Source organism: Dipteris shenzhenensis, chromosome 2, assembly GCF_047967505.1.
Source record: "Dipteris shenzhenensis isolate YYH24624 ecotype China chromosome 2, Dip_SZ_1.0, whole genome shotgun sequence".
Classification (NCBI taxonomy): domain Eukaryota; kingdom Viridiplantae; phylum Streptophyta; class Polypodiopsida; order Gleicheniales; family Dipteridaceae; genus Dipteris; species Dipteris shenzhenensis.
In genome coordinates, this window is record NC_141597.1 from 56,486,136 (window position 1) to 56,498,953 (window position 12,818).

The following is a 12,818-nucleotide window of genomic DNA, read 5'->3' on the forward strand; positions in this document are numbered from 1 at the left end:
AGATTCACCTACCCCACTCGCTAAGGATCTCTCTTGGGTGTTCCGGGTCTCTTCACACAGACTTCGTATCGAGAGCGGCCGAGCAGAGCGGTTACTCAGGGAGAGGCGCATATGCACACTGTGTGACATGCAGGAGGTTGAGACAGAGGGGCATTTCATCTTCAAGTGTCCTGTTTACTATGAGATCCGAGGGCGTTTCTACTGTCTCTTCAGAGATAGTTATGGGATGTTGGCCGGTGTCCTCTCCTACCCAGACTAGCGATGTTTGGCTGGTTTCATTCATGAGATGCTCAGACACCGCGGTAGGATACTCCGAGCACGGAGATAGGAGCAGACTTCTCCCTCGATTGATACCTCTCAGAGCTCTATCACGGAGTTCTTTCAGCCAGATCACATAGACCCCCATGAGGCGAGACCTCAACATGACCGTGACCCGGAGCCTGTGACCCGACAGCTCAGACAAAGGGTTGACTCACAGATCACACTTGGGGACATCCCTTCCTTGTTTAGGGTCGGAGCCCGACTGACGGGGGTCACAGTGGCCTTGGTTAGACGTAGAGCTACGACCAGGAGCCTTTGAGGGGGCAACATCATTTTATTGCTGACCTCATGCCTCCGCTTACAGCCTTATCCTTCCTGATGTCTTGTTGCTGACGATGATGATGATGATGTTTATGAGATGCCGATGATGATGCTGAGATTGATATATATATATATAGCCGGTATATGACTATGTTGTACTTAGGACTTAGTACTTCCATTTTGCATTTTTTTGCATTCTACACTGGTGTGGATGCTCGTTTAGTAGCTCCACTACCACAGCTCATTGTATTCAGGTTTTTTTTGCAGTCTCATAGACCCATCGGTCTTCCGAAGACTTTAGTAAACTTTCTTTCTTTCTCAATTCTTTTTGACTACCTTTGTTTTTCAATACCCATTTGTCGCATAAGCATCATCAGTCACTCCTGCATAATCAAGCAACAGAAAAAAAAATGACTTGCAAATTGCCTCCTAAAAAATGGGAGGGCCTATGATCTATCAGTTTGAGCATATGCTTGTGGAAAGCAATTGATCCATCAAATATGAAGCAAGCATGGGATAACAAAACATTGGGGGAAGCCAATTACGAATATGAAAACAACAGCTTGAAGCAATCAAATTCTGATCCATTTTGCATGGAATTGATGCTTTGGATTCTGTTAAGTGTCTATTTTTCTTGATGATGTGATCATAAGGTTTGCTTATCCTTCTAGGGTCCCTTTGTTTTTTGGAAAATATAAGTTCTGGAAGCTTTATTGATTGTTCATCGAATTTCACTGCAGAGGATGGCTTTTATGCTTTGAAGAAAGTGATTATTCAGACAGAGGAGCAATTAGAATTGGTGAAGAAGGAGATTTACATGTCTTCCTTATTCCATCACCCCAACTTGTTGCCCTTGATCGAGCATTCCATAATTGCAGTCAAGGTGATGCTTCTCTATTGTAGCCTTTGAGTTGTATGTATTTAAAGTGCCATTCTTATTGTTCACTTGCAAGAAGGGTAAGTGGAGTTCTAGGTTCTTTCCTTTGTGTATTCCATGATTATGTACTATTTAGAGGCAGAGGATAACTAGAAGGCCTTAAAAATGTATCATAGAATCCTGGTGACATTTGAAAGTCTTATCTTTCCTCTATGTGAATATCTAGAAATTTGGCAGCTGTAGTACCTTGTGCAGTGGGTCCACTGGGCCCTGGCTCCAGTTTGCTGAGAATGGATACCCATTACAATATCACTGCTCTTATTGTGACGATTGCATGCAACTGGTTTTCAGATCAAACTTTTTGCACTTATGAGAAGTGGTATCTGTGACGGGAAAGAGTGTGGCTGAAAGATACACAAGTTTGAAGCATATGGTGCTTGATTACAGAACCTTTTTGAACTTATGATAAGTGGTATCTGTGACGGGAAAGAGTGGCTGAAAGATACACAAGTCTGAAGCATATGGTGCTTGATTACTGAGACTCTTAGTGACAAGCTCTAATCTCTTAGTCTATAAGGATATGCTTTTCCACAGCTATTCATTACCAATCTGTTCTCATTGTCTTGAGTCCAGGAACATGCCTTTATGCAACTAGTTTGGAATTTCCTGTGGAGTTATGGAAGCCTAATGTCCAGAAGTGCAGCCGGATGAGTCCTAGATAACTCCAGCTTTCTGATAAGACAAATTTCTCCTTGAGCATCAAACTTAGTTCTCTTCTAGCTGTCTCAACCTGGATTTGGGTTGACATGATGTGGGGCAAGGTTTACATATCTCTGGAGGTACCGTTTGTCTTCCAAAGTCATTTAATCTGGACACATTCCCAAGACAGTTTTTCATTTTCATTACGTTGATAATTTATCATATCTCCCCTACAGTCAACTGGCATGCTGCCGTTTTACAAACATTTTGCAACTCCTCGATGATGATTCTTGACTTTGCAAATAATCAGAAGTCACCTTGGCCAGACCTCTTCAAGATTTCTATTGCTACTTTGGGAATTGGCAGTGGGCTCATGATCTCCTAGCTTGGTGAGAATGGATGCTCATATCATACACACTATGTCACTGCCGTTTATCATGATGATTTCTGATGAACATGGTACGGGCTGGATAAATATGCAAAAGTGGAAACATGCAACTGGTTTTAGAATTGAAGTTGGAACCTTATTTATTTATGGAGCACATTCTGAAATGGTATTTGTGGTGGGAGAGAGGGGGCTGTAAACCATAGTCATTTGTAGCTGTAAACCATAGTCATTTATGGTGGGGGAGAGGGGGCTGTAAACCAAGTCAATGCATATGCTACATGATACGGAATAGCTCTCAGTGATGAACTCTTATCTCTGGCTTCCTTAATTACCTGGTTTCTGATGGTCCTGAATTTAATATGGAAGCCCAGTGCCCAGAAGTACAGCCAGAGGAGTTCTAGATAACCTCCAGCTTTCTCTTATAAGATAATTGATCCTTTAGGCAATCAAACATACTCAGACAAGGTCCCCCTAGCCTCCCTCAAATGTGACTTCAATGGATGTCATTCTGGAGGTCTGATTGATCTCCAAGGCCATCTAAAGCTTGAAGTTATTGTCTTTGAATGCTTATCATGTGGTAACTAGTTAAAAAGACCCACAAATTCATTCGATGAAAAGCTCCACGAATTCAGCACTAGGTTCCAGAGCCAAACGGCTGGATCCCCCACAAGCACAGACTCACCTCTGTGTATATCCAAAAAAACGTGAACAATTCATTACAAGAGAGGTGGGAGGGAATCAATGCCCAAAATTAGCAACTGCTCCTTTACCACTACTAGAACTAATGACATGCCATGAGGTGGCATCTTCCAGAGCCCTCCAAACCATGGTCACATGCAGCAATGAGCATCTCCTAGATTGTAGCTATGCTCCATAAAAATAAAGTATTAAACCCCTCTTGGAACATGCACAATTTATCTAAGGCACTCAACCATGGCACCCGTTAATTGTTAGCTCTTGCATGCAAAATAATATCTTAGACTAATCCTAGTCTTTGTGGGTCTCCCCGCCATGCAAACTAATGCACGTAACATAAATTATGTGGTTGACTAGGGTCAAACCACTATAGTCAGGGAACCTTGACCATAGTCTAATCTCTATAATCACAGTCAGCTCGGAATACTTTGGTTGATTGAAGTCAACCATTCTCGGCCGACTCCTTGACTGAAGTCAAGCCTCATTAATTGGAGTCATTGCTTTGATGACATCCCCTCGGCTTCTAATTGGTGACCTCAACTAAAAAGCCTCCTTGTAAAGATCCAAAATCTGTAGACAATCTGACAGCATGTCTTCACCCATCCACTTGGCATTCAATGCCGAATAGTTTTTGAATTTGACAAGGTACCTGTAAGTCACCCTGTCCTAGGGACCTTTGTGTACCATATGGTTCACAATTTGTTCGGGTTGGAGCATCTCCTCCAACTCATCTACCTTTGGTGGCTCTTCCAAGGTAGGCTTTGGGCCTTGATATCTTTTCTAAAAAGACTCACATGAAAGGCATTGTGGATCTTCCAGTGGTCTGGCAGCTGCAGCCTGTATGCTACCTCATTGATTTATGCCTCGACTCGAAAGGGTCCATAATACCTGGTAGGTAACTTTGCATATGCTTTTTCTTTGCCCTTTAACCTTCGGAGCCTAGCTTTCTTAAATTTCAAAAAGAACCCAATCTCCTTCTTTGAGATCCAGTTGTCTTCTGTGCTTATCTACAGCGCTCATGCTTTTCGTGGAATCTTTCAATTGTTGTCCACACTTGGTTGAATTTGGAGGTCCCGTACATACTGATCAGCTGCAAATATCTCGTCTTTTGTTCTAAAGATCGGTGATAAAACCACCTTTCCATATATGATCTCAAATGAGGCTTTTTCTATGGAACTGAACCGTATTGTTGTAGGCAAACTCCACTAATAGGAGGTACTTTTCCCATTCCGATTTCTGATCAGCCACATAGGTCTTCAAAAGGTCTAATACAATTGAGTTTGCTATCTCACTTTGACCATCTGGCTGGGGGTGGAAAGAAGAAGAGAAATTCAGCTTGGTCCCCATGTTGTCAAACAAAGCTGTCCAGAATAGGCTGGTCATTCTAGGGTCTCGGTCACTAACAATAAACTTTTGTCATACCATGATGCTTAAAGTTTTCAGCTAAGAAAATTTGGCCATATGGTCTGCCTTAGTGGTCTTCCATACTAGCATAAAATGGGCCTGCTTGTTGAACTTGTCTATAACAGTCCATATCCCACTAGGGCTCAGAACCAAATGGCTGGACCCGCCTCAAGGGATTTTTATTGTAGTCAAGTTGCCGAGTATAAGCACAGACTGAGCTCTGTGTGTGTGAACAATTCATTACAAGAGAGGTGGGAGGGAGGGGTGTGTGTGTGTGAGAGTGTGAGAGAGTGAGAGAGTGCGAAGGTGAGCGAAGGTGCTAGCTGAGAGCGTGAGGTCGTGAGCGAAGGTGCCAAGATATCCTCGTAGGCCTCTCCCCCTCTGTCCGTACGCCCGTACGGTCGCCGTACGGATCTTCTGGACGGCCATACCAACTGCTACGAGAGGGTCGCAATCCCTGTGCAGATTTACGTGCAAGCCCGTACAGCTCCCTCACCTCGTATTTTTCCGTACGTACGTACGATTTTCTGTCAGTCCTCCGTACAACGCAGTACTTTCAGCGCCTTTAGCATCTCTGTATAACCCTGCCTTTCCTGTACAGTTTCGTACATATTTCCGTGCAGTACATCTTTGTCCGTACAGAACCTCCGTACAGTTTTCTTGCTGTTCCGTACAGTCCATCCCGTACAAGCTCCTCCGTACAGGTTTTTTTGTACAGCCTCTGATATTTTCGTGCAATACTTCTTCGTCCGTACAGTATCTTCCGTACAGTCTCCTTGCTGTTCCGTACATCCTATCCCGTACAAGCCCTTCCGTACAGCCTCTGTTGTACAGTTCTGGACTTTTTCCCTGTGCCTTTCCGTACATTTTCTCTGTCTGCTTCATCTTTCACTCTATTTCTTTCTTGCTTTGCCATATTTCAATCATGGCTTCAGGTTCCGACATCTGTACATATGCTAGAAAAGAAAGACCCACAGAGGCCAAGCACCGTCCTTCTCAGCCTGCATCACAAGATGATGAGCTTACTATGGAAGCTCAATATGTGTTTGATACACTTAAGGATGACTTTCAGCAGTCACGACAGGAATGGGGCAAACCAGTTCCAGAGGTCACATACAAATTGAAATTTCCTTCCCTTGTGAGTCCTCTCAGGAAGCTATCTCAAACCGCGGTAATAATTTTCTTTCCAGGAAGAATCCCAGCAGCCAGTGATGTTGCGCAATGGATCAAGTCTATCCTTGGAGGATGCTTTGTAGAGGGTGTCTATTTTGCATCCAGAGGCTTTTATGAGGTGCACTTATCAGATGCCTTGTGCAAGCAGAGGCTCCTTGAGCTTTCTCCCCTCTTCTACAGGAAGCAGATGGTACATGCCATGCCTTGGTCCCCAAACAAGGATTACCAAAGTCTTATACGACATCATTGTCCTATATGGGTTGAGGTTGTTAACTTCCCGGATTATATGCATGAAGAATTGCCTGGCCTGGCTACTTCATTGGGACAGGTCATTTGTCCTCCACGCCCCATGGGAAATCGTAACAGATTCTGCATCCTCTGGGACACTGACACACCTACCCCTCCTTCTATTGCAGTGGAAGTTGAGGGTGTGCAATTGGGGAAAAAGTTTTTTGACTTGAAATGGGGTGTGTTTGCAGGCGCTTGCTTTGCCTGCCACAAGTTTGGGCATCTAGCCTCTGAATGCCCAATGGTTCTGGATCAACCCCCTCCTAATGCCTTGCCGCCACAAACACGGGAAAAGAATGAGAATTTGCAAGCTAAGGCAGCAAATCAAAATGGAGTAAAGAATGCTAAACGAGTTAATCAGGTGCAATCACTTGCTAGAAAAGGAAAAGGAAAAGAAAAAGAAAAAGAGAAGATGAAGGAATCTGTGGGGACAGATCGGGATGGTTTTCAACAGCCTAAGAAGGTGGTTGTATTGAAGCAACGCCCCTTTCAATCTCGTCAATGGGATGCTTCTTCTCCCTCACCAGGACAGGCTTCCACTTCAGCTCCTGTCCTTCAAAATTGGGTGGGTGTTTTGAAGAAGGGCATCCCCATATGTGATTCTGAAGCAGGGGAGAATGCTATATCTTTCATGGATCATGAAGGCATGCAACCCATGCAGGCAGAGGCTTTGCCTCTCTGATATCTTGTTTCATACTTATACTTCCTGTATATATCTCTTTCATGCATCAAACACCTAAGTGCTTTACATACAATGTACAGAGCCTCTGCAATGTCTCAAAGTGGAGGCTTTTCTGGAATTATGTACATAAAATGCAGCTAGATATTGTTTGTTTGCAAGAGCATATCAACACTCTAAGGCTGGTCATCATGATCACTTTGGCGGCTATGATATATATTATGCTGGTACCACTACCTACTCAGGCGTATGCATAATGGTTAGACATGAGCTGGAGCCTCAGTTAGCATTCAATGACAGCAGTGGCCGATGGATAGTCATACAATGTAATGCCAATGGTGACATTCTTGAGTTTGCATCAGTCTATGCCTCCCAGACCTCTGCCATGAGGGCTCTTTTATGGGATTCTTTAAGCAAGTATCCATGGAGATCCAATGCATTTATCTGTGGAGATTTTAATAATTCCCCTCTGCCGAGAGATAACACCACTTCAAGATCTCATATGCTATCATCGGAAAGACAGAAATGGGATAACATGCTTCTTTCTGTGCAGGCTGGAGATTTATGGCTGCTTCTACAAGGGTCAGTGCCCGGATATACTTTTCATCATAATGCATTTACTACATACTGGGCAAGGCTTGACAGATGGTATTTGTTTTATCCACAACAATATGCAGATTTTAGCCTTCATCTCCTCATAGATTTCTCTTTGGGCTTGTCAGATCATGCCCCATTATGGATAAATCTGCAATTTGGTATGCCACTGGATGATTTGCCGACTCTTTCCAGCAGATTACTGCATGTTAATCAGGCTTATCTCCGACATCAATATTTCCAGCAAATGATCAGATTTGCAATTCATCCCTTGCCTTTGCATGCCCAGGAGGACATGAATTATGCTTGGGACAGTTTTGTCTCTCGTATACAGAATGTTATTAGGGAGTATGGAAACTGGCACATGGCTACATGGAGGAATGAGGTCAAATGGGCAAAAAGGACAGCACAACAATTGACTGAATTTTCACATTTAAGGCCTCGCTCTGAATCAGAAAATGATTCCCTCTCACAAGCCCGGATCAAACTGACTGATAATGATCAGAGGAAATTGCACAAATGGCAGATTAGAGCAAGAATGAAGCCCCTCATGGATAAGGGCTTCTCATCAAAAGCCTTCTTCCAGGGCCTGCATGCTACTCGAAAGAAAAACTCATGTCTAAGGGTAAGGAAGCTAGATGGCTCTTGGACGCACTCTTTCTTTGATCTCCAAGATGAATGCCAAAATTACTTCCAGAAATTGTTCTCTACCCCTTGCTCCCCATCAAATCAAATGACTGATGCGAGGACTGAATTTCTTCAATATGTTTCTGAGATAGTGGAAATGGATGATGCTCTTACATTCGAGAGACCTTTTACTGACACAGAACTTGATAATGCATTGTCCCATCCCATCTCGGCAAATACAAGTCCCCTGGCTGGGATGGTCTTACAGTGGAATTTTATATTTCTTTTTGGGATGATTTGAAAGATGTTCTCTTACAAATGATCAATGTTGCCTGGCAAGAAAATCAATTGCCGCACCTTTGGAAGCATGGCATAATCAAACTTGTGCCTAAAAAAAATCTGTGTGATCATCTGTCAGATTGGAGGCCTATTACTTTGATGCCTGTAGTTTACAAACTCATTGCCAAAATGATTGTGTATAGGCTTCATGGGATACTGAATGCGGGCCTTCATCTTCATCAGTATGGGTTTGTGCCGCGAAGACAAATCCATGACAATATCTCCAATGCATTGACTACAATTGAATATGCTAAGTACTCGAATCAAGATGTGCTCATATTGCAGGTAGATATCACTAAGGCATTTGACATTGTTCAATGGGATTTTATCTCTCAAACCATGACAAAGTTGGGCTTTGGTCCCAAGATAGCAAATGCAATTTATTGGCTTTATTCTGGCTCTACCTCTCAGTGCATTCTTGGGAGTCATCTATCTCGGTCATGGACATTGGGTAGATCAGTCAGACAGGGCTGCCCCCTCAGTGCTCTCTTCTATGCCATTGCGACCCATCCCCTCTTGATGTATCTTGATCATCTTACAAACACAGGACAGATGACTGGTCTTAAAATCCTTGGGGCTGCATCTTTTTTGGCACATGCATATGCTGATGATTCCTTCTTTATGCCACAGAACTCTCCTCGGGAAGTCCGCATGCTTATGACCACATTATCATTGTATGGATTAGCAGCGGGATTGCATGTCAACTTTGACAAATCCAAATTGCTTCCCTTGAAACAATGTGACTGGCATTCTATTCTCTGGCCAGGTCAGGTAGTGCATTCTAAAGATGTAGTCAGGCATTTGGGATATCCTATAGGATGGCATATCACCAGGAAGCAGCAGCTAAAATGGATCTTCCAAAGACTTCAACATAAATTGGAATATTGGAAAATTTCTACTTGGCCACTTCATGTCAGGCTCAGAATAGTACAGTCTATTGTAATGTCTTATGTTCAGTTCTTTTTGCCTTTGCTCCATTGGTCCTCTAGAGATATTTCAGCCTTTATGTCTCAAGCTATGGAGCTGTTATGGAGGACAAAAACTGCTGTGAAAGCATTGAGACTGCTGAAGATGGAAATGGTGTGCTCTCCTAGGATGCATGGAGGACTTAATGTTCTCAATATCAGATATCATGTACTTGCAAGGAAGGCGACTATGCTCCATACTTTTTTCCGTCAACAACAGCCATGGACTTGTATGATAGCATCCATGTGTGTCAACATGAGGACATCTGCTTATGGCCAAGGGAGTCAATGTCCAAAATTAACAACTGCTCCTTCACCACTACTAGAACTAACTACATGCCATGAGGTGGCATCTTTTGGAGCCCTCCAAATCCATGGTCACATGCGGCAATGGGCGTCTCCTAGATTGTAGCTATGCTCCCTCTATGAAACCTGCACAATTAATCTAAGGCACTCAACCATGGCACTCGATAATCAATAGCTCTTGAATGCAACATAATATCTTAGACTAATCCTAGTCTCTGTGCGCGCCCCCACCATGCAAACACCAGCACCATGGTATCCAATATGGGCAAGAATCCACCTAAAAAAATCTTGGATTGCCGAATTAGCCTTCCTTGCTTCACCTGTTTCTAGCTTCCCAAGCAGATTTCGCCATCTTATAGAGGCACCAAGAACTGTTTTCTGTTAATTGGCTTCAGTTATTCCCAGTTGAAATTTGCAGCCGGAGATTCCCTAGCCTGTGATTTGAGTTAAGTTGATTTGTTACACAAATCTATGAGCACCTATAGTGGACGATTTGCAATTTGAACACATTTGGAGACAGACTTGTGTTGAAAATAAGGGTCACCTCTCCACTGGTGAGCCCCCAAAGATTGGAAGAAAAGGGGGTTGGATTAGGTCTGCCGTGTGGGCAGCATATAGCTCTCCTTGCTGGATTAGTTTTAGGGCAGCCCCATGGACCACCCTGGTCATCACATATGGCTGACATTAGGCCCTGGTTTAGGGCTGGTTCTGAGCCCAGTGTGTGAGTAGAAGAGCTGGGAGAACCCTCAGCAATAGGTGCCTGCAAAGGGTCTATGTACAAACTGATACAAGAGCCGCACGTTAGCAGGCCTGGCCGCTAATTAAGGCTTACAAAAGAGCTGGTCAGTACCAACAGCAGTCAATGAAGGGCTGCAGGCATTAGTCAGGTCTGCAGCTGCAATGGTCTCAGAAGACAGCCTGCAGTAGGTCAGGGCAGGAGAAAGGCCACAAACATGTCGGCGACGTTGGCAGTGTGCCAGACTGAGTCAGCAAATCAGTGGGCCGGTCGACCTTTTACCAGATTGAAAGTTTTCAAGCCAGGTTGGTCTGTTTGGGGAGGGTCTGTCCCCTATATAAGGAGTCCCAGATTGGGGTTCCGTCATCAAGAAGGTATTCAGCCTGCAGATCATCTTGGAGGTTGAAGAGAAGAGAAAGCCCTAGTGATCAGAAGCAAGATCTATTCCGAGATGAAGAAGAAAAAACTCAATTCCGTGCGCTTATTAAATAGTAAGAGAACAACACAGATATGAAAGAGACTCAGATGTACTACCAAAACAGAATATATAATGGTAGAAACCAAGTGCAAAAACTGCCAACAGTTGTACAAACACGTTCAGGAAACAAGCATTGAGGGAGGGTACCAAATCTGGCTCTGAATTGCTGTAACCTATGAAGTGCACTGCTCCTCTTCTTGTACGTTCTTGTGTTGTGTAGGCTTCAGTAGCTGCTCAAACATAGAGCACTTCTGCAATGTTCTGCTTATTCTCTGGTGCACCACCAAAGACTGTTCTACCTTGGCGTAGATCTGCCCCTATAGTGAGCACCTTGTTGCTTGTGATTAAAGAGGTCAAAGACGGGACCTTCTCCAAAGCGAAGGGTGATGTCCTTGCCGAGAAGGAAGGATCTTCCACATTCAAGTGTCTAATAGGCTTGCAGTTAGTGTAGGAATCTTCTTCAGGTCATCTACAACCTTTCCATGGCGACCAGCTCAATCATACCAAATGTTGGCGAGGCTGAAATATGAATGGAGCGAATTATCCAATCGGGAAAGTGAAGGTTCAGAGACATTTGGTGGCGAGGAATGAAGAAGTAAACTGTTGACATGGTGGATGCTTCCAGGCAGATTACGATCCAAGCAAATCCAGATCTTGTGTGAGCATGAAGACTGAAGAACACAATGGCACTCTTCATGATTGTAGGGACGATTGTGGATGTGGTAATTCCACATATCCAGCTAGCAGGCATCTCGAAGTAAGTTTGGGAGATCTTGAGACCAATAATACAGGGAGGATCATCGTGCTCGACAATCAGTTGTTCGCCCTGACATTGGGGGAAGGAGAGTCAGCACACAACTTCCTTGTTAAATTGAAGATTCTCAAAGATCAACAAGCGGCAATTAGGGTCAAAAGGTGGGTAGTAACCAATTGGTGATGCTTATGGTCAGTAAGCTTCCAAAGGTTGGTGACGACTCTCATAGCTGCAGAATGAGTTAGGCTAAGCACTTTTTGAAGAATTTGGGCCCGATTTTACTTCAAGAGGAGGCTCAAATGAAGCTGTACAACAAAGTGGGCGCTTACGATCGAGCTTTCGTATGTTTCGCAAAGGAAATCAATAACAGAAGGAAAAGGATTGAAAGGACTATGAGGACTCAATAGAAGGAGAAGGCAAGAAAAAGAAACCGCGGTATGGCATGACTATGGTAGTCCTCTGTATGTTATCGCGAAGACAAAAAGAAACCCCTGCGTGGCATGACTATTGTCATAGTCCTCTGTATCCAAGGACTATGAAATACTGAAGGGTCTATGAGATGGAAAAAACCAAACACAATGAGTTGAATGGATTGAAACTCTAAGCGAGCATTTGCCCCAAGACAAATACAAACATAAACACTAGTACAAAGTGTTTAAGAGGATGGGAATGGATAAGCGGGGCTCATTAGAGAGAGGCTCCGATGGTGGTCAATGCTGCGGCAGCATGAAACCCATGATAGAGCGTTGACGTCGGTTAGTATGCATAGTATGCTTATGAGAAATGACAATGTAGTAGTACCTAGTCGGAATGATGTCCAATAGAAGATCATTCATCAGTGCCATGATAGCCCATGTGGAGGACATCTAGGTGCCAAGAAATTCATCTACGAGCTTGTAAAAACGTGATTTTGTTTGGCCAAAGATCAATAAACCAATTGATGAGTATGTCACATGATGTTTCTCGTGTCAAGTGAGTATGGCAGAACACGTGAAGGTGTCTTGCATCTTATAGCGATTGGAAATACCATCAGGCACATGGGAGAGCATTTCCATGGATTTTATAGTTGACCTGCCACAGACACAAGGAGGGTATGATTCTATCCTTGTGATTGATTGTCTTACCAAGATTCCTTACTCATGTCCACTGCCCAAACAGTGCCTTGATAAAAAGGTGCTGGCCTGAACACAAAGATGTCTATGAACAAGAAAATTTACTTATGTGAAAGTGAAT

At 43.6% G+C, this 12,818-nt stretch overlaps 1 protein-coding gene across 2 annotated transcripts in view; it reads left to right on the plus strand.

Annotated features, from left to right (window-relative positions):
- The window catches only part of PK3 (serine/threonine protein kinase 3), a 73,583-nt gene that overhangs the window by 15,018 nt on the left and 45,747 nt on the right, over positions 1-12,818 (plus strand). For both annotated transcript variants that reach the window (XR_015543432.1, XM_087396451.1), the window contains exon 2: positions 1,323-1,465. Coding sequence is in view for 1 of the 2 variants with exons in the window: in XM_087396451.1 (XP_087252577.1) it covers positions 1,323-1,465 (143 nt within the window). In the remaining variant the exon portion in view is untranslated. The remainder of the gene's footprint in view (positions 1-1,322; positions 1,466-12,818) is intronic.